A 20,156-nucleotide genomic window follows, 5' to 3' on the forward strand; every position below is an offset into this window, starting at 1 on the left:
GAAATAATGTATATAATATAGTATAATATTATATAATTTTAGTCATATGAGTGGAAACTGTGGTGTATTTTTTATTTATTTATGGTAAATAAACAAACCAATTGGTTCAGTTTGAAGTTTATATTTATTTTAAACGCGCTAAAAAGTTTTCAGATAACAGGTAAGATGTTTTAAATGTATCCAAAATACATTTTGTAGAGAGTAAAGTTTAAAATTTATTTTTACATTTAAAATTATATTAAGTTTTAACCTTCATATATGAACATATATTTCAGGGGCAACAAAATACATTCCTAATTTTACAACCCATACACAAAAGTTTATAAAGTATGTATGAAATCTAAAATGTTATAAAGTACATTTTCGCAGTTGAAAATATACTCAATTTTTAACCTTTTCAAAACCGTTATGTATTCAGGTTTAATGCAAAGTTTTTCTTACAAATTCCAATGAGACATATAGAAAAATACTTTAAAATATATTTCAAAATATACAATACCGGTATACAAATATACAAAAATTGTCAAAAATGTACTGATGACACATACATTTGTAAACATATTTCAAAATATATTTCAGCAAATATATTTTTTGGTCATTTCTTGTATATTTAATATAAATAAATAAATAAATAAATTAATTAATTCATAAAAATATTTTTTTTGCTGTATGGGTTCAATCATTCCAATCTGCATTTTTATCTGACTTATGTTATGACCAGTCTTGAAAGACATGATGTGCTGTATATCTGTAGTGGGAGCAGATTTACAGCATTAAGGATTTCTTACAGCAATGTTTTGTTTAATAGTTTAGTCATATAGTGTTTCTAGAAAACATTTATGAGCAAGCTGTGAGAGGAAATGGGTGAAAATGTGAGGGTGAGTCAGATGTGTGTCCTCAAAGCTCAACTTTATACTAAACATGCTGTGATCTTTATCTGTCTGTACATAGCTGTGTATAATATAACCATTATTACAAAAAATAATTTTTTAATCTGCAATAATAGCCTTTTTGACAGCTAGAGCCTACACTTTACAAAAACACTGGAATGATTTCGGAAAATCATTGCAGAAAATGGACACAACATTAATGATCTTTGCAATTTCTATAAACTCCATTTTGTCAGCAACCTGGAAAACATTGGATATTTAAATAAGAAAAAAATTTCGTTTCAAAGTTTTATTATTTATATTTGTATTATCACATGCAACAATCCCCCAACATTCACCATAACTAGCGTAGCGGTCATACTGTCCATTGGTTCAGATAGAAAAACTGAGCAAACATATACATCAACAATCAGCATCCAGCCATAAAATAGTATACATGCACTTACACTTGGAAGGGAAAAAAATAAAAATAATAATAATATAATAATAATAATAATAGGAAAAAAAAAATAAAAAAGGGGAGAAAAAAAGCTATAAAAGGGCATTATTCAAACAGACTTGTTAACATAGTCGGATATTTAAATAAGAAAAAAATTTCATAGCATGACCGAAAGGCCCTCACCATGGGCGGCTCGTGATTGCTCATCCAAGAGGCGCATATTCAAAATATGTGTGTGGGGTTAAGTGTGCTGCTCGTGTTTTCAAAATATGTATTTGTTGCGTCATTTGAACCATGTGCATCATGTGTGATGTCAAAATAGGTGCCTGCTGCACACACGTCAAAACTGTTTATGATATAAGAGACGCTCACGTTCACAAAATACACACAAGACACTCCCTTAACAATAAACTCTGATTACGCATGAGATTATGTGAGTATCTGGAAAATGCGAGCGTCTCTTTTATCATAAACCCTTTAGACACATCTGCAGCAGGCACTTATTTTGACAAGACACATGATGCACATACATTCACTTGACGCGCCGAACACATATTTTGAAGTTATGAACCACACACACAACGAGCTACATACATGTTGTGACGAACTTCGCATCAAGCGCCCTCAAAAAAAGAAGTCACCGAACGGACGCCATAGGCCAACACTGCAAAAAAATGACTTTCTTACTTTTTTACTATTTTCATCTTGTTTTTAGTACAAATGTCTAAAACTTATTAAATCAGGATGCATTTTCTTAATGAGCAAAATTACTTTAAAAAATAAGTCTAGTTTTTACACAAAAAATATACAATTTAAGTGAATTTGTGCTTAAGCAAGCAAAAAAATCTGCAAATGGGTGAGCAAATTTCTCTTGAATTTCTCTTGAATTAAGTGTTTAACAAAAAAGTGACTTATTACCTCATTGGCAGATTTTGCCTGTTTAAGCACAAATTAACTTAAATGTTATATTTTATGTCTAAAACTAGACTTATTTTCTCAGGTAATTTTGCTAGTCAAGAAAAAACATCTTAACTTAAGAATTTGTATATATTTATAGATCAGAATACAGAGTGCTAAAGTATAAATTGCATTTCAAGGGTCAAGGCGAGAAGATGTTTTTTCAGGAACGTCATGGAACATCAGTAAGATCACAGTTACGAAACTTGCCAGACCTTCAAGTTCTGACTTCCCCCTAAAACAAAAAAAGACACAAAATCCCCGGACACTATCCATCCACTGGTGTGTTTCTCCGGCTGCTTGCCATGGCTACAGATAAAGTGATCGGGTTCATTACTGTCATGTCAGGTAAGTGAGATTTAATGCACAGACGAGCTAATTAAATCAAATCTAATCAAATCAAATAAAATCAAATGGTCATATGATCAGAATTATGATCAAAACATAATTTTCTCGCAAATTTCACAATTCTAACATTGTCTCTTGCTAAAGCATTATCTTAAATCCTACAATATTAAAATCAGTAACCACATGCTGTATATAATAGTTTTATGCATCTGAATTTCATTGTGCACAGTAAAGTGCATGGACAGAAAGAGACATCTCATCCTAACTTCTTGTTTCCATATTTTGCCTCTGTTGTGAAATACTCATCACACTGTCCTGTGCTGATCTACTGTGTTTTACATTCAACAGAAAAGATTTTGAAAGCAAAGCTACTTTTAAAGTTCATGCAGAACAGCACGTTTACACTATGTTGTTTGTTCAGAATACACAGCTACATATGCTAAACTACAATGTTGTTGAATCCTTTTAATTTTCCAAAAATATAACAAAAATGTTGTGAAGGCACAAATGTTGACATTTTCTATATCACTTAATGAGTTCAAGTTAAGCTTCAGGATGTGTTTCATCTCTCCTCTCTTCACATCAGTGTATCTTTGGAGGACCACCCCTGCTTTCTCTCTGTCTGCTCTGGAGAAACTCTCCGTCCTGGAAGGCTCGTGCGTCATCATTCCCTGCTCCTTCAGCCCATTTTCCACCACAAAGAGCATGGAAGTTCTCCTCAAGAGATCTTCCTCCATCTCCATGCTGAAAAGAACAGTCTTCACCAACCAACGCAGAGAGGCGATTCATCCTGACTACAGAAACCGTGTGTCCTTCAGAGGCAACCTAAGCTCAGGAGACTGCTCTATCAGCATCAGCAGTATCAAAAAGGAAGACCAAAACACATATGAGCTTCAACTGAGGGAACCGGGTCAAAGGTCACCAGATGTGCCCACCAAAATCAACATCAATGTAACAAGTATGTTAAATAAGTGTGCTATTGTCTGGATGTAAATGTGGTCCCTGAATGTTGCTGTGAAATACAGGGACATCAAACAGTGACGTCATACTCAATATAATTCTCACATTATTGTAGATACACCAGATCCACCAGTCCTCACTGATCCAGGACCAGTGAAAGAAGGCCAGCTGGTGATGGTGAACTGCTCCGTCAGGCTGAGCTGTCCGACCGATCGTCCCGGTCTGAAATGGAGGTGGGAGCGTGGAGAACCGAACGGCAGCAGCGTGCACGGAGACACAGAACTTCAACATGGGCCGGGTCTGTTAGCAGTTCTCCGGTCTACTCTCACTTTCACCGTACCTCAACATACAAACCCCAGAGTGAGATGTGAGACCATCTATCCCAGGAACCGGAGGTCTTCAGCCGTCAGGGAGATTCTTGTTCACTGTAAGCCCTGTGTTCCTTAAACTTTTGTATTAACTTTTGTGTTCCTGTGGTTATGAAAAATATGAAAATGTCAGAGTTGAATTCATGGTTATTTCCCAGCATGGACAAGTCATGAAAATGTTTTAATGAATACCAATGTCTATAATTATGTTATATATAAGTCTTCTGCTTTGTTTCTCATAGAGTTTAAAAAAAATTTAAGTAACGTAAAGTAACAAAAGCATTACTGTCTATGAAAAGAAACTAAGCAGTGCAATTAGTTACTTTTTTGGGAGTAACTTAATATTGTAATGCATTACTTTTAAAAGTAACTTTCCCCAACATTAGTCATAGTCTGGAATCTAACCAAGAAGTGTATTAAGTCTCTTGAGCTATATATGATCACAATTGTTGATATACAGTAATTTTATATACACTCACCTAAAGGATTATTAGGAAGACCATACTAATACTGTGTTTGAGCCCCTTTTGCCTTCAGAACTGCCTTAATTCTACGTGGCATTGATTCAACAAGGTGCTGAAAGCATTCTTTAGAAATGTTGGCCCATATTGATAGGATAACATCTTGCAGTTGATGGAGATTTGTGAGATGTACATCCAGGGCACAGAGCTCTCGTTCCAACACATCCCAAAGATGCTCTATTGGGTTGAGATCTGGTGACTGTGGGGGCCATTTTAGTACAGTGAACTCATTGTCATGTTCAAGAAACCAATTTGAAATTATTCTAGCTTTGTGACATTATCCTGCTGGAAGTAGCCATCAGAGGATGGATACATGGTGGTCATAAAGGGATGGACGTGGTCAGAAACAATGCTCAGGTAGGCCGTGGCATTAAAACGATGCCAAATTGGCACTAAGGGGCCTAAAGTGTGCCAAGAAAACATCCCCCACACAATTACAGCATTGCATTAATGAGAAATTGAACAGGTGTTCCTAATAATCCTTTAGGTGAGTGTAGATTGTATAGGAGATTCTGGTATTTTTCCTACAAAGTCTCTTTTATCAGCAATAGTATTTGCACTCTATTTCACCTCATTGCTATGTATGAAAATTTTTTCATTTGTCATTGGTTTGGTTTGTGATGATTAATGTAATGACATCATCTGTGATGTCTCTATAGTTCCACCCAGAGATGTCAGCATTCAGGTCCATACCGTGTCTGTTCAAGTAGGAGGAACAGCGTTTTTGGCCTGCACCTGTAAGGCCGATCCACCAGTATCTGAATATCAGTGGACCTGTGTTCAGTCTGGGATCACAGTGATTCTGCCCAAACGCGCTCCAACTGTACGCATCTACAACGTGACCCGAGATACAGGCATTCAATGCACCGTTGCCAACAGACTGGGACAGGCAAAGTCCCGCCTCACAGCTCTCAATGTACAATGTAGGTCTCAATGATCTTGGGTGACAAAAACACTCATGAATAACATATTTTAGTATTTTATATTTTTTAATGTCCACGTCACAACAATGCTAAAACATCTCAAATGAATTTTTGCCCCATTTGATATTACAGTTCAAGATTTAGGACTTTATATAATAACAAAATAGGCTGTTGTTGCTTTGAATTCTCTGATTTTATGTACATCTAAAAAAATTAATGTGAAGTAGGAAAGTTTGGTTTTAAAGATGTCATGTTTGTATTATTTGTGCAGATGCACCTGTTATCCTGAGTAACTCCTCTTGTGAATGGGTCGGCTCTCTGCTGTTATGCACCTGTGCTGTGGACTCAAATCCTCGTCCCGCTGTCACCTGGAGTGTTAACAGCAGCCATCTACCTGACAGCTACAACGTTTCTTTTTCATATTCTAACTCTATACTGACAGCGACTCTTAGAGGAATCTCAGACCCTGGGCTGCCAGTTGAATGTTACGCCACCAACCTGCTGGGCAACGACTCCCGCAAGCTGTTTCAGGGTCAGACGGGTATGCATGGATTAAAAACAAATGTTTCAATTCATTTAGAGTCATTTACAAATCCCCATGTTGTTGCAGATGCAGATGTAGATATGTCTTCTTTATGTGTTATTTCACAGGTCATCTGTTATGGACTCTGATACCATCAGCATCTGCTGTGCTTCTCTTCTTGTGTCTTCTGATGTTCTTCTGCTGGTTAAAGACAAACCGACAGTAAACTTCTCGTTCATGTTTCTCATGCACTTCACTTGTAAAGGTTTAGTTTTTGTACGTGTGAATAAAATCTGAGCTTTATTTTTGTTTTATAGGAGACGCATCAGGACCTACAGACCTCCTGCAATACATCCAGAGGATTTAGGGATCTATCAGGAGCACATGCCGCTCTACGTAAACTGCAGTGATGTCACACACATCTACACCAATGGCAGTTATCAGCTCATCTATCAGAACGGCACTCCATTCTTTGTACGAAACACACAGGTAGCTACAAATACCCAAAATGGTTGCATCACAAGAAATCAAACTTTCAGGACCCCTGAAAGGACCCCTAACTCAAATTATTTGCATCTGACTTTCCAAAATTTACACATCAACAAATCTATTTAATGTTTATACAACAGCTCACCCAATCACAATGAGTAAAATATCACCTGTTACAGGCAAAGTGCATTACCAACAATACAGATAGAAAAAAAATAAAATGTCTTTACATTATCATATCACAGTGAGAGATATTACAACAGAAAGTAAATTGTGTAGAAAGCTTGTCATACAATATCTATCTGTCTGTTTCAGACACATAAGAGACAAAGACGTCAAGCGAGACGACAGCGCGTACATAAAGAGATTGTGATTCCAGCAGCAGCAGCTGAGGGCATCTATGTGGAGGTCATCTGACTTTACATTAACCAATCATTGTCTATCAGTATTAAATCAACCCAGTGTGTTTACTGTATTTCATTCTTACCATGTTGTCTGTTTTCACAGATGATTAGATATCAGATCAGTTTCTATCATTTCTTTAAAGTTTTTTATGACTGAATAAATAGAATAAAAAAGTTTTTCATGGTACCGGATACAGCATGAAGAAAGCACAGCACTGTTTAAAAATGATAAAAAACAAACCACAAAATTATTTCTGGCATATTCTCTGTAGTGGTGGGGCACCACATTGGGTTGGGGTGTGTTAAGACGATTCTTAGGGCCAACGCGCTTTTGGGGCCCCAGAGATAATTTTTATTAGTAACAGTAATAGTAGTAATGTGATAGAAATTATACATGTTTCTACCACAGACTTACCAATAAAACAAAGTTATGGCTTGTTTCTTCATTTCTACCATAATTAACCCCCCCCCCCCCCATTCACTGAATGGTTTTGTCCGGTCTTATGCATCCTCAAGACAAGATGCAGTCAATAACTGAATTTGAACATGGTAAACTGCCGAATTAGAGATGTCTTTGATAAGGAAGTATACGAAAACTAAAAGAGGTCAGAGAAAGACAAAATGGTCTTTTTAAAAGAAATGTAAATATAATTTATTCAAGGAGCTTCCTTTTGCTGTAATGTTACCATCAGCAACCGCTACCAAATAGTCAATTCAATTTAATAGGTTACATTAATCACCGCCTATAATAAGAATGAGTTAAGCAATGGCCTAAAAACAAAATCTAGTTTTTGGACAAAAAAAATAAAATTTAAATAATTTGGGCTTAAAACAAGCCAATGGGGTACAAAATCTTGAAATAAGTTTATTTTTTCTTAAAGGTGTAGTGTGTAATTTTTAGAAGGATCTCTTGACAGAAATGCAACATAATATACAAAACTATATGATCAGGGGTGTATAAAGACCTTTCATAATGCACAGTTATGTTTTTATTACCTTAGAATGAGACCTTTTTATCTACATACACTGAGGGTCCCCTTACATGGAAGTCACCATTTTGTGCAAACATTTTTCTACAGAAGCTCTTAATGGACAAATTTTTTTACTAAGTTGTCTTCAACGATGTCATGTTTGTCCAGTGGCGGCTACCATAGCTTCTCTATGTGTTTCAAAAGCGAGGGGTGAGCAGTGGACTAAGCCGTTTGTTGCAATTCGCAACCTCACCACTAGATGCTGCTAAAATTTACACACTGCACCTTTCTCAATTTCACAATTTTCTCACCCCATTGGCAGACATTTGAGCTTGTTTCATATTTTTGGTCTAAAAACGAGTCTTATTTTTAAGGTCATTTTGCTCATCCAGAAAATGCATCTTGATAACATTATTTTTTTTAGATATTTATAAGTAAAAAAGTCATTTTTTGAAGTGAAGTTTATATTTCCCTACAATGTTCTTTACATTATGTACTGTATAGAATGATTTGATGTTGAAAACAGTAAAGCACAAATAAATAGGGTCAGAATGATCTAGTGTATGAAGATGAAGGTTTTTTGGGTTTAGGTTCCTACACACTGTATTATATGCTTAATCTTTGTGGCACTTTCTATGAAAATTTCATTACTGTCGTGTATTTTTCTATAAAAATTACATTTGCACAATAAATCATCTCTGACTAAAGACTGATAATAGTGGTCAAAACCAATAGCAAAAGATCTGTATATTAAATTGCAGACAAAGATTTTGGATTGCTAGTTTGGCTTGTATGTTTGGTGTGAAATGGGTGTGATGGAAGCCCATCTTCATATGCTTTCATAGGTGTCAAATTTGCTAGTGGCGCCCCTGATGTAGTCTTTCACTGAGATCATTCAGACTGCACTAATGTTTTTGTAATGTTTGTTTAGGAGTTTCCTAAAAGCAATCCGTGGGTTTGTGTGTTGTTGTTTTGAAAGCAGTGAATCCAATAAATAAGGTGCACTCTCAACCACAGTAAATTGAAATTGATCTGCATGATTTAATTATACAAGCGTCTACAATGACAACTGGAAAAAGAGAAAAAAAGAAGGAACTGAAACCAAACTAACACACGTCAGCAATTTACCAACCACATAGCAATTGCACATCTCAATGATTCAAAATCACATTGCAAAGCAAATGGTTTGTTCTCACCATTCATTTAAGTGTGTTGTTAGGTTTTCTGTAACCTTGTGTGGTGCTTTGTCTGACCCAGGCACTGAGGCCCAAAGCTATGATTTTTCCGGTTCAGATATGGTTAAAGGGGCTCTCCGTAAGTTGAGAAATTTCTAACCGTTACTGACACCAGTGGCCGTTATAGAAACTGCAGCCAGTCTCATGCTCGTTCTTGGTGGGCACACTCGTACGAGCACGACCACAACAACCAGAGTTGCCGTAGCAACCACAGACAGCTCATTGAGATTCACCAGCATGTTTACAAATGTAAGAAAAGTTACAGTACTGTAAGGTTATTGTTTGACAGACCATATTTTAGCAAAATGTTGCAGTGCTACTTTATATTTTCAACAGAGTCTACTTCTAAAAGTTTTGTAACACGACACTGTAAAACACACTCCAGACACTCACAATCTAAATGCACTCGTGCTCTGAATAAAGATAATTCATATAAGACAGTAACTTTTGAAACGGTCCTGTGCTACATGCTATCGTTAGCATTACACCACAAAATAAATGCTATCGTTAGCATTACACCACAAAAACAATAACATAATAATATATTACAGATGCCCTGTAACTATGTCTTACCTTTGCAGTAAAAAGGAAACCTGCTCAAGGTCTGTTTTCATACCCAGCGCTGAGCGGAGCTCCCTCCAAGAATCAAATGCCAATCCGATGTTTACTCTTGTCTTTTCCCCGACGTTAGTCATGCACTATTTTGGCTGCACTAGATAAGGATTTTTTTTAAACTTACGAGGAGTTTCCGTGAGTGTCTGGATTGTGCTGGAAGTTGGTCGCTTCTTTCCGTCTACAGAGTCCATTTGAAACATGCTAGCGATTGCCGCTGTTTACTAATGACTGCCGTGCGTCTATATGGAACGCCCAGGTAGACGAGCACGCGCATGACGTCACATTTTGAATTTCGCACCAATTCGGACCCGACTTCTCCACACAGAAAAGAGCCTACAGGCTGATAGAGACAACCGTGGAGGACACTCAAGGTGTCATTCTTTCTATTACATTATGGTTGCCTCATAAATATACAAATGAAAACTCTATCTTAAAGATTTTTTTAAGTAATAACTTACATTCAGCCCCTTTAAATAAAGTCTCGTTTAAGAGAAGTTTAGGAATCATCATGCAAATGGTTTTGGTTTGTTGTATCAGATTTGCTGTATGACCCAAGAAATAAAGTGGACTATCCTAGCAAACCGAAATTAATTTAAGTGATTTGATTGAACATTGCAGAAGAAAAAGAAAAGAGAAGAAAAACAAGAGAAAAGAGAAGAATGCAAAGAAAACATCATCACCAACGCAAGCTGGATGATTAGATTAATTTAAAACATGAACAAACTTATAAAACTTTAATGAGGTTAATAAAAGAAATGACAACGACAGTGACACATTTTTGTTTGAATACACATGGTTGATTTGTAGTGGACGACATTCGAGCTTTAGCAGTTAACGCCAGTGCTGTCTTTGTGTTGAGATCTTTACATCCTGTGTGAACTTAGGGCAACAGCGCTGAAGCCTCGTGTTGAAAGAGTATACGTTGAAACCGCAAACATAGTGGTATATAGGGTCCATTAACTCAAAAAAAGACGTGATGAATTTATGTCCAAATAAGGAGAAGTCTTGAATGTTTCTTTGTATAACTGAAGGGCTACAGAGAGTTTGAAGTTGAACCTCGTGGTTATTTTTCAATGATTACTTTTCGACTTATTAAAATGAAACAATTTAATTATTGAAATGTGCATTTGCCTGGCTATGTGGTTGATGAACTGCTGAATGTGTACACTTGGTTTCACAAAAAATATTCAAAATCCCTCCTTATTTGGTCATGAATCCATCACATCTCATCATCATCACGTTCCCTTTTGTAACTACATTAGATGTACATACATAAACAATATATATATTAAATAAGTCGAATAAATTGATATATGGCAGTTGGTTTCTTCCCGACTCTTCAACTTTTTCTGTTCAACATTATGATTGCGGTTTCAATGTGTATTTCTCACCCAATTCTTATGAAATGTGTTTAAATAGCATGCAGTGTGAAAAGTCATTCATACCTCAAATTTCAATTTTGCGTGCATATGATATGGATATGGATATTTAAACCACTAAAGCTTCAACCTCATTTGTAAACACATCAAACACATGTGTATTCAAACAAAAATGTGTAACTGTCATTGTCATTTCTTTAATCGGCATCATTAAGGTTTTATTACTTTGTTCTTATTGACTAATTAATCTAATCATCCAGGTTGCGATGATGATGATTTCTTCTCTATTGAGTTCAGTTTGTCTTCCTTTTGCAGTTTCAGTTCTGTCCTCTTTGTCTTTGTCTTTTTTCTTCTGCAAACCTTGTTCAATCAAATCACTTAAATGAATACAAAAATGAATAAATAAAAGATTATGTTGTTAGTAAAGGAAATGATAAAGGTATAATGATGTTAGTTTGAACATGCAAATGCAACTTGTAACAGGCTAAAGATTAAGTGTGTTGAAACTTTGCTTCCTTTAGGGGTCAAGAGAAAGCATTTTTAACTTTGCAATATAAGTTGTTAAAACCACATGGGGGTGGGGTGGAAAGAAGCTCCTATGCTTATCTGTTTGCTTAATGTATGCCCATAAAGGAGGGGTCTTGACAGTTTTGTTGTGTAAGCAAGCAGCAGCAGCTATATATTAGATAGCAGAAGAGAGTTTGTGTTGAAGACTTCTTGCTGTTATTTTTGAATGATTGCTTTGACTTTGTTTATTAAACTGAAGCATTTGAAATGGTGATTTGTTAAACCTCTTTCTTAAACAAATCTCACTGTGTAATCGTATATTTATAACCAATTACCAAAAAATGACTTCAAGCCACAGTGCCTGAACCCAGCTGAGTTTGACACGGACACCACCCAAGGTTCCTGGATACCTGAAAACGCACTCGATCTGATGGTGAGAACAAATCTTTTGCTTTGCAATTAGATTTTGGGTTGATGAAATGTGTTCGTTAGGAATTTTGGGAATACAGGTAGGATAGAAATATAACATTTCTCCCAACATGGGGCTGAAAATTATAATTTTTGTGATAATCCAAAAGTCTATAGGGATTTTTTTATTGATGCTTATTGAAATTAAGGAAATAATGGAAAACAAAATGCCATATAATACAGCAAATCAATCTCAAAATCAATTTCAACCATGTAACAACACAAAACAAAGTTAAGATACAAAGAAGAAGAGAAAATAGAGAGAGAGAGAAATGAATGGGCTCTTTAGCGAGGGAACAAGTGTCCCACTAACTTCTGGGGTTGGTCTACAAAAATACATAGGGAGGGAATACAGTTTCTGGGTCCATTTCAATAGAGAATTGTTTAAAAAGATGTCCATGAGCACTATTTGTTCATATCACACATTATGAGGATCGATGTTTTTGATAGTTTGCATTATGATACTAGTGTATAGCATGATTTTTTGTTATTTCTCTATGGAATTTGAGATTGGTTGGACCTGGAAGCTGTCCATTACATCAGACTCAGGCTGGGTCCATATATTCATACTTGCAGTCTTTACACACTTGACTACTTACATGAGTTATTTCCTGTATTTGGCCCAAGTCTTTTAGTGGGCGTGAAGATCTCAAGCGTGCATGTAGGATTTTTCACCAGATGAGAAAAACACCTCTTCATTTTGTTCATGCAGCTTTATCAAAGTTTATTGTTTATTCCTCAACAGTTCCCAAATTAAACAATTAGATTTAGAATTAGATAACAATTAGACACATGAGATAAAGTGAGTATCTGGCAAACACTAGCGTCTCTTTTATCATAAACCCTGTGTGTAGCAGGCACTTATTTTGACAAGACACGTGATGATATAGGTTACCATGACACACCAAACACATATTTTGACATTATGAGGCCAAATTCATGTTGTGATGTTGTGCGCCTTCAAAAAAAAAGTCACCGGCCACCACTGCATATATATAATAATGAATTAATTGTAAGAATAATATGTTTGATGCAAATCTTGTGATCACGCACCTGTTGTATTTGAACACACATTTAACTTACTTAAAGGGATAGTTCACCCAAAAAGGAAAATTCTGTCAACACAAAATCAGATATGTTTGATAAATGATGGTAAACACACAGCAGATAGTGACCATTGACTTCCATAGTAGGATTAACAAATGTTATGGAAGTATTGTGATAAATGATGAAGAAGATCCATTGAATTCCATTTTCTTGTCTATTTTTTATTCCTACTATGGAAGTCAATGGTTACAATCTGCTGTGTGCTTACTATCAATTATCCAAATATTTTCTTTTGTGTTCATCAGAAAAAAGAAATTCAAACAGATTTAAAACAACATGAGGATGAGTAAATGATGACAGAATATTTATTTTTGGGTGAACTATCCCTTTAAGACTTTAAACCGGAGGTTGAGGTTGTTATAAAATTTAATTGTGCTTCACACATGTAATAATGAAAACATTTCTCATAGTTACTTTGTCTGTGTCTTTAAGATCTGACGAATAATTGTAAAACGAGTTGAGTGAATGTGAAATGTCTATTTTCTAGGCTTTTGTAATTGTCTGCAGTATTCAGTTCTTCAGCCAGTGATTTATATTTCAATTTTCTATCAAAGGTATGTTGCTTTTGTGTTTATTCTGTTTTGAATCTTAAATAATGGTATATATTGACGTTTGTCTTGTTACTGTCTATGATTTATTATCCTGAATTAGTACATTGTGCTACTGTATATACAATACTATAGGCTATAGTTTCACGTTGTGCTGTTACTGTGCATTTTGAAAAATATAAGTTCATGATTTTTATGAATGTCTGCAGTATTCAGTTCTTAATCCAGTCTAAAAATATACTTCATTTGTGTGTTCAATCTGTATCCATTACACAGACTTGAGAAGACCTGTGGAGAGCAAGAAACTCAAAGACTCTCAAGAAGAAACCGGTTTCAAAGAAGAAAGGTAGATGACGGGCCAAATTGTTACCATTGATCTAGTACCCGAAGATACTGTGGGAAAACTCGAAATGGTTCATTCCAAGCAGGGTCGATGTGGGTCCAGTCATATACCTTGGGAAGAGATCAGAAAGATGACTTCAGTAGTGAATCTCAGGGTGAAGGAAGGGGCGGAGCTTCCAAACTTCATGTACTCCAATAGAGAAGGCAAAGATGGATCTCCCAAAGTAAGGGTGTTTGACGATACAGGGGCAGAGATACAAGGCATGCCAACTAAGAGTTGGAAAACAGCCCTGGTTGAAGTCAACCTTGGGGAAGGATCCAAGAAGAGCTCGAACGCTCCTCAAAAAAAAGGGTTACCGTTACCTTATAACCCTCATAGCGCAAGCAATAAGTCTTTATCAGTGGATAAAAAGCCATTGAAGATTTATTTCGGAAAGGGATCGAATTTGATCATCTTGAAGGAAGGGCTAGTAGAAGATGAGGAGGAAGCAGATGTATTAGTTAATGCTGCCGATGAATATCTTAGCCACGGGTCATCCACGAAACTTAAAACAAGGGCATTACAGGATGAATCAAATAAACCAATGCAACAAATAAAATACCCCCTAAGAGAGGGAGATATAGTCTTACAAAAAATAGGAGGACCGAACGGTAAACCCGTAATACATGCTGTCGGGCCTCGAAAAGGCAAGAGACAGGAATCCGAAGAAGAGCTAAGGGCCGTAATGACTATTGACACAATAATAGATCAAATTTGTGCGTCAGCTCGAAGTAATAAATATCGCATGATAGCCATGCCCATAATATCGGGAGGGATGTTTGGATTTAATGAGGTCAAAATGGGGACGTACCTCGTAATGGCACTGTTGAAAAAGGCTGAAAATTGTCCTGGAACATGGATTGTGTGTCACCCAGATGCCAAAGTATTGGTAAATGTAAAATGCTGTGTGAATCAAAATGAAACAGCTGGAGAAGGGAGGTCAGATCAGATTACAAACCCGAGGCAGAAATTGACTACCCTAATAACAGAGGTCTTAGAATACAAACCAAATCCGTTATTAGGGAGCGTAAAGACTTCTCAAGGGAAAAACGGACAGGTAGTAAACCCTTATCCTAAAAATGGTAAGAGTTGGGAGACATTTACACTTGGCAAAGGATCGTACAGACCCGCACACGCAAAAAGTAGAAAAAAAGAGCCCCTCTCAGATAAAATCGACCAAATGGATACAGAATTCGCACCCGGAATAACACACGGTCAGGTTTGGCGTTTGCTTCATGAAGAAGACACTATGACAATTTTAGCTGAAACCACATTGACTCAAAGAGCCAAGAGAGCCATACTGGCACATAAGGACTTGACAAACCGAGCAGCCTTTGAGAGAATAATAATGAAATCTGTGCACCTTCATGACGCAGGAGAAGACAACCCAGATAGTGAAGACGAGACAGATTCAGATTATGAGAGATTGGTTGCTGAGAGACCAATAAGGGTGCCACGCACACCAAGAAAGTTACGGCTCAAAGAGAAAACCCCAGAATCTGTTTACCAAAACGCCTCGAATGAAGATCAACCTGTTGGGGCTAATAATTTCAATCAGCGTTTGAAATTGTTTCTATTAGGAACACTTGGTGGAGGACATCAGACCAAGAAAGATGAAGTGGTGAAAATAAGACCTAGCCTAACCTTAGAAGAGCTCATGAAAATGGATTTACACATGAAAATGCTGAGTAGGGCTAAGTTAGAAAGTACCACAGTTAGAGGAAAGATCAAAGATTTAGTCCGCTATGCAGAAAAGTTCGGAATGCCAAAAGAAACCATCGACTTACACATTTTAGCTGAATTTGGGCTAGATGGTGGGAGAAATATGGGAAAATTTTTGGAAGAAATCGAACAGAATCGCTTTGAGCAAGTATTGACCTCTATAGGAGGACTGTCAGTGTGGGAGGAATTGGCACGCAAGGGTCTAAGTGTAGAAGGACTTATAAAACTAATTTTTCAGGCAATAAGGAAATATAGCATAGATGAAGCGGAGGATTTTTTTTTATATTCGGAAACATCCACAGCTGAAAAATCCAAGAGTAAACAGCAACAACCGAGAAATCAGACTAGGAGATCTGGTCGGGGACCGAATAATCGATACGAAGCAGGAGACAGATCGCCATCACGCCCCGGGCGTAAAGCAGAATCAAAATGGGTAAAATCAGGGGAAAATAGTAGAGGAGGCCAAAACAATAGGGGTTTTAAAAAAAGTAGAGAGAAATCAAAGCCCAGGGCAGAAAGAAACGACAATGACAGAGAGAAAGGAAGTTATATCAGCCCTGAGAAATGGTGGAAGCTCACTCCAGAGGAGAGATCCCAGATCTTACTGGAAAGAGGGAAAAAAAGATAAGACACCAAGAAGAGTGGGCATTATAAAAACCCAAACTAGCATGGAAAGGGATATTTCAGAAGAATATCCATAGTTAATACAGTAAAAATAACTGTATGCTTCTTTTTACTAAATCTTTTCTTAACTTTACTGATGTAAACATCAAGTAAACATTTATTCTCATTATGTCAACCATAATAATGTTATATTAGAAAGATTAATACTGGTTTTAAATTGGGCACTACCTCAGTATGCCACATTACAGGCGCGCATTTATAATGTGTCACCCCATGGCGTCAATATTTGACGCCACTTGACCATGCGTCAATATGTTACGCGGAGGGTATACCCTTCGCGTCATTTTTTGACGAACTGGGGACTTCAATACTATTGAGTCCGTTGCATTCTCTTTCCTATTTTCGTACCATTTTATTACCATTTTCGCGTCGGTTTAGGGTTAGATTTACATAATGACATCCCTACCCAAACCTATCCCTAACCCCAATGTCAGGCGACAACTGTTTAATTTCGCGTACCTAATAGTATTGAAGTCCCCAGTTCGTCAAAAAATGACGCGAAGGGTATACCCTCCGCGTAACATATTGACGCATGGTCAAGTGGCGTCAAATATTGACGCAATGGGATGAGGATGTGTTGTCATAGCACCTGCGTCGCCATCAATCATAAAATCAGGGTTGTGGGCATTCTTGTATTTTACTGTATCTTCAACAAACCCAATAAAATGAGCTTGTGTCTTATTGTCGTTTGAGTACGCGGGTAAAATAAAAAGTCCGTTTTTCTTTTGAAGTATGCTGTAGCTGGTTGCCAGTAACTTACTGTAAGATAAAGACTGAAAATGTTTCATGTTCATTTAACTTTGAACAAACTGTTGCCAGTAAATAACATAAATGTAAAATATACAATAAGTATGGCAACCAGCTAGCAGAAATACTGTCATATCTACAGAATTTTTTTTCAGTGTATCTCGGACTTAAACTTGTAATCGGCATCACTTTTCATGGCCTGCAGCATCTTATTTGCATGAAAAGGGGCTGTTTATAGTGTCATATGTAACTTATATGTTTTGTACTATTATTGAGGGGCTTTATAGTTTAATTTAAAGTTTGACCAATGTATGCGTGTTACTGCCCTGACCATGCAAATTCTCTCAACCACTGTTAGTTTTGCAAGTGGCACCAGTGCGGCCCCTTTATGAATGTGAATGGAAATGTATATACATATATATTTCTGTATTCTTTATATTTGCCTAACTTTCAGATGGTGATGCCAGCATGATATGATAAAAAAAGAAGAAAGAAAATATTAAGAAAAAGAAATTATATAACACAATGGGTCTCATTTTTACTGGGCTGGAAACATGCATACGCCAGTTCCCACGCGAAGGTTGTGATTTATATATATAAAAAAACTGAGAGAATGGGTTTGCAGGGTGGGATCTGAGGATGATTCATGTACGCACACTTGCCGGTGATTAATCTTACTAAAGTCTTAATCTTGTTTGGCGTTTGCCATTTTTGGTTTTGTTCATACGTGTAGATTTTTAGTAAGAATCCTACACAGTTTTATAAATGAGACCCAATGTGTTTGTTTTGGATGTGGGAATTCAAACAGAAGAGTTTATTTTTAGTTCATTGATGGACAAAGTTGATGTGAAAAGTCTATGAGCAATCCTAACAGTGTAATGAAGAATATGATATTGAAGTATCCGTATGAAACTTTGTGTTGACAATAGAGTCAATGGGAGAGATGAATTCAAAGCTAATGGATTTAGAGAATCGCAACTGAAAAAAGACAGGAATGGGATCTATATACTGTAATGCCATGCAGTTAGGTGTGAGAAACACGTTCATTTTCAAGTAATCGACAAGAAGGTTAAGTAAGAAGGAATGGCAAAGATTTTGAGGTGATTGGAGTACAGGGACTTATGGATTGGCATTTGTTGATGGTTTCCGTCTGTTCTACTGATGGCTGTGATGATCCAGGAGAACCCAGCCAGATGGCTCTGACCATCCTGTAAAATGGAGGCCAGATGCCTGGGATGACCTTGGGGCAGTTCCTAACTAGAGCTCAAACTCAACCGGGAACAGCAGATAAGGGAGTGGGTCTCTGTGGACGTCAAAAGTGTTTGTGGAATGGGATGGGATCAGAGACTGTCGAGTTCATAGGTGCCCTAAAAAAACAAAAAACAATGAGTAAATAGACAAAGACAATGATAGAGGAAATGTTTATGATGTGTATGTTGAAGTGAAATTTAGAAGTGAAAGAAGGGAACCATGTTAATAACAGAACAAACTATACCAGAGGGAAATGTATTGAGTTCGAGTGCCAGAGATCGTGTTGTATCTGTGATTTTCTAAAGCCATAGCATTAAATTCATCTCTTCCAATGACTCTATTGTCAACACAAAGTTTCATATGGATATATCATATTCTTTACACTGTTAGGATTGCTCATACACTTTGTCCATCAATGAACTAAAACAAACACATTTTGTTTTATAATTTCTTTTTCTTATTATTTCATTTGTTCATACAAAAAGTTCATTTTATCCCATACATCAACATTTGAAAGTTAGGTTATCTTTATCCCCATCAATACTATATTGGCATTTATCATAAAAATGCAATGGATTCAATAAATAAAGTGCTCTGTCCCAGTCAACCACAGAAAATCGAATAATTGATATTTGATTAAACAAGGTTTCCTATGAAAACAAGACAAAGAAATGAAGAAGGGAAAGAAACAAGGACTTAATCAAGAAGACATCATCTCTATAGCAAGACGGATGACTAGGTTAATTAGAAAACAAGAACGATTGAATAAAAAACTAATGATTTTAATAAGAGGATTGACAATGAAAAATGTTTGGTTTGAACACACAAATACAATTTACAACGGATGAGGTTGAAGCTTTGACGATTTGAAGCTTCAACGTCGTTTGGGTAGCGTTGCACAAGAACTTGTTGAAACCAAAAATGTATAGTGAGCGTTAAAGGTGTCACCATACTGAACAGAAAAGATGCTGTGCTTTGCAGAATTGGAGGAGGAAGCGACCCCTATACAGTATAGCATTTTTACTACTGCTATAACCAAAAAGAGTTTGTGTTAAAGACTTCTCGCTGTCATTTTTGAATGATTGCTTTGCCTTTGTTTATTAAACTAAAGCCATTTAAAATCATGAATTTCATTTTCTATTTTCTTTTACTTATGCACTGTATTATTTTTTACTATAATTTTTTAATATTCAGTTTAAACTTTTGGTGATATATATTTACTTTATTTTTTTTATTATTTTCTTTTTCATGACTTTTAATGACTATTGTCTCTTTTCACTGTCTGTGCTGCTATAATAAAATCTGCTGTATCTGTTTCTATTGAGCAATAAAGCAAAACTACTGTACGAAACGAGCTGTTTTATTCTAGCAGTTCAAAAGTGGCATTGATTCGTGATATTAAATTAGACCCAACACCAAATGCATGAAGAGTACAAAAGTAAGTAATCTCTTAAAACTCATTTCAGACAGCTTGTGTTTTTTCCTGGCTGTGCAAGAACCCATGTAATATAATAAATGTTATCTGGGTCGTATGTCTACCCTGAAGTTTCTTCCTTGGTTTTGAATGATGATGATGTCACACAGCCTGTATAATTTAAGCAGACATTAAAATCTGACAGATGAAGCAAAAGAGCTAAAATCACGCCTATGTATTCATAAAGAGTGCCATTAAATAAATCATTTAATTTTAAGTTTATAAAGTCCATTAATCAAAAAAA

The 20,156-nt window shown here is 36.3% G+C and overlaps 2 protein-coding genes across 2 annotated transcripts; both read left to right on the plus strand.

Annotated features, from left to right (window-relative positions):
- Positions 1 to 2,415: 2,415 nt before the first annotated feature.
- On the plus strand, positions 2,416 to 7,268 carry LOC135789265 (B-cell receptor CD22). The gene is made up of 8 exons (XM_065299042.2): positions 2,416 to 2,634; positions 3,221 to 3,592; positions 3,710 to 4,021; positions 5,143 to 5,406; positions 5,678 to 5,947; positions 6,058 to 6,151; positions 6,247 to 6,418; positions 6,734 to 7,268. The coding sequence occupies exons 1-8, from the start codon at positions 2,592 to 2,594 to the stop codon at positions 6,833 to 6,835; spliced, it is 1,629 nt and encodes a 542-aa protein (XP_065155114.1). The 5' UTR covers positions 2,416 to 2,591; the 3' UTR covers positions 6,836 to 7,268.
- A 6,241-nt stretch (positions 7,269 to 13,509) lies between these two features.
- On the plus strand, positions 13,510 to 16,542 carry LOC135717748 (uncharacterized). The gene is made up of 2 exons (XM_065239927.1): positions 13,510 to 13,658; positions 13,929 to 16,542. The coding sequence occupies exon 2, from the start codon at positions 14,003 to 14,005 to the stop codon at positions 16,382 to 16,384; it is 2,382 nt and encodes a 793-aa protein (XP_065095999.1). The 5' UTR covers positions 13,510 to 13,658; positions 13,929 to 14,002; the 3' UTR covers positions 16,385 to 16,542.
- Positions 16,543 to 20,156: the final 3,614 nt, after the last annotated feature.

Source organism: Paramisgurnus dabryanus, chromosome 13, assembly GCF_030506205.2.
Source record: "Paramisgurnus dabryanus chromosome 13, PD_genome_1.1, whole genome shotgun sequence".
In the NCBI taxonomy this organism is placed as follows: Eukaryota; Metazoa; Chordata; class Actinopteri; order Cypriniformes; family Cobitidae; genus Paramisgurnus; species Paramisgurnus dabryanus.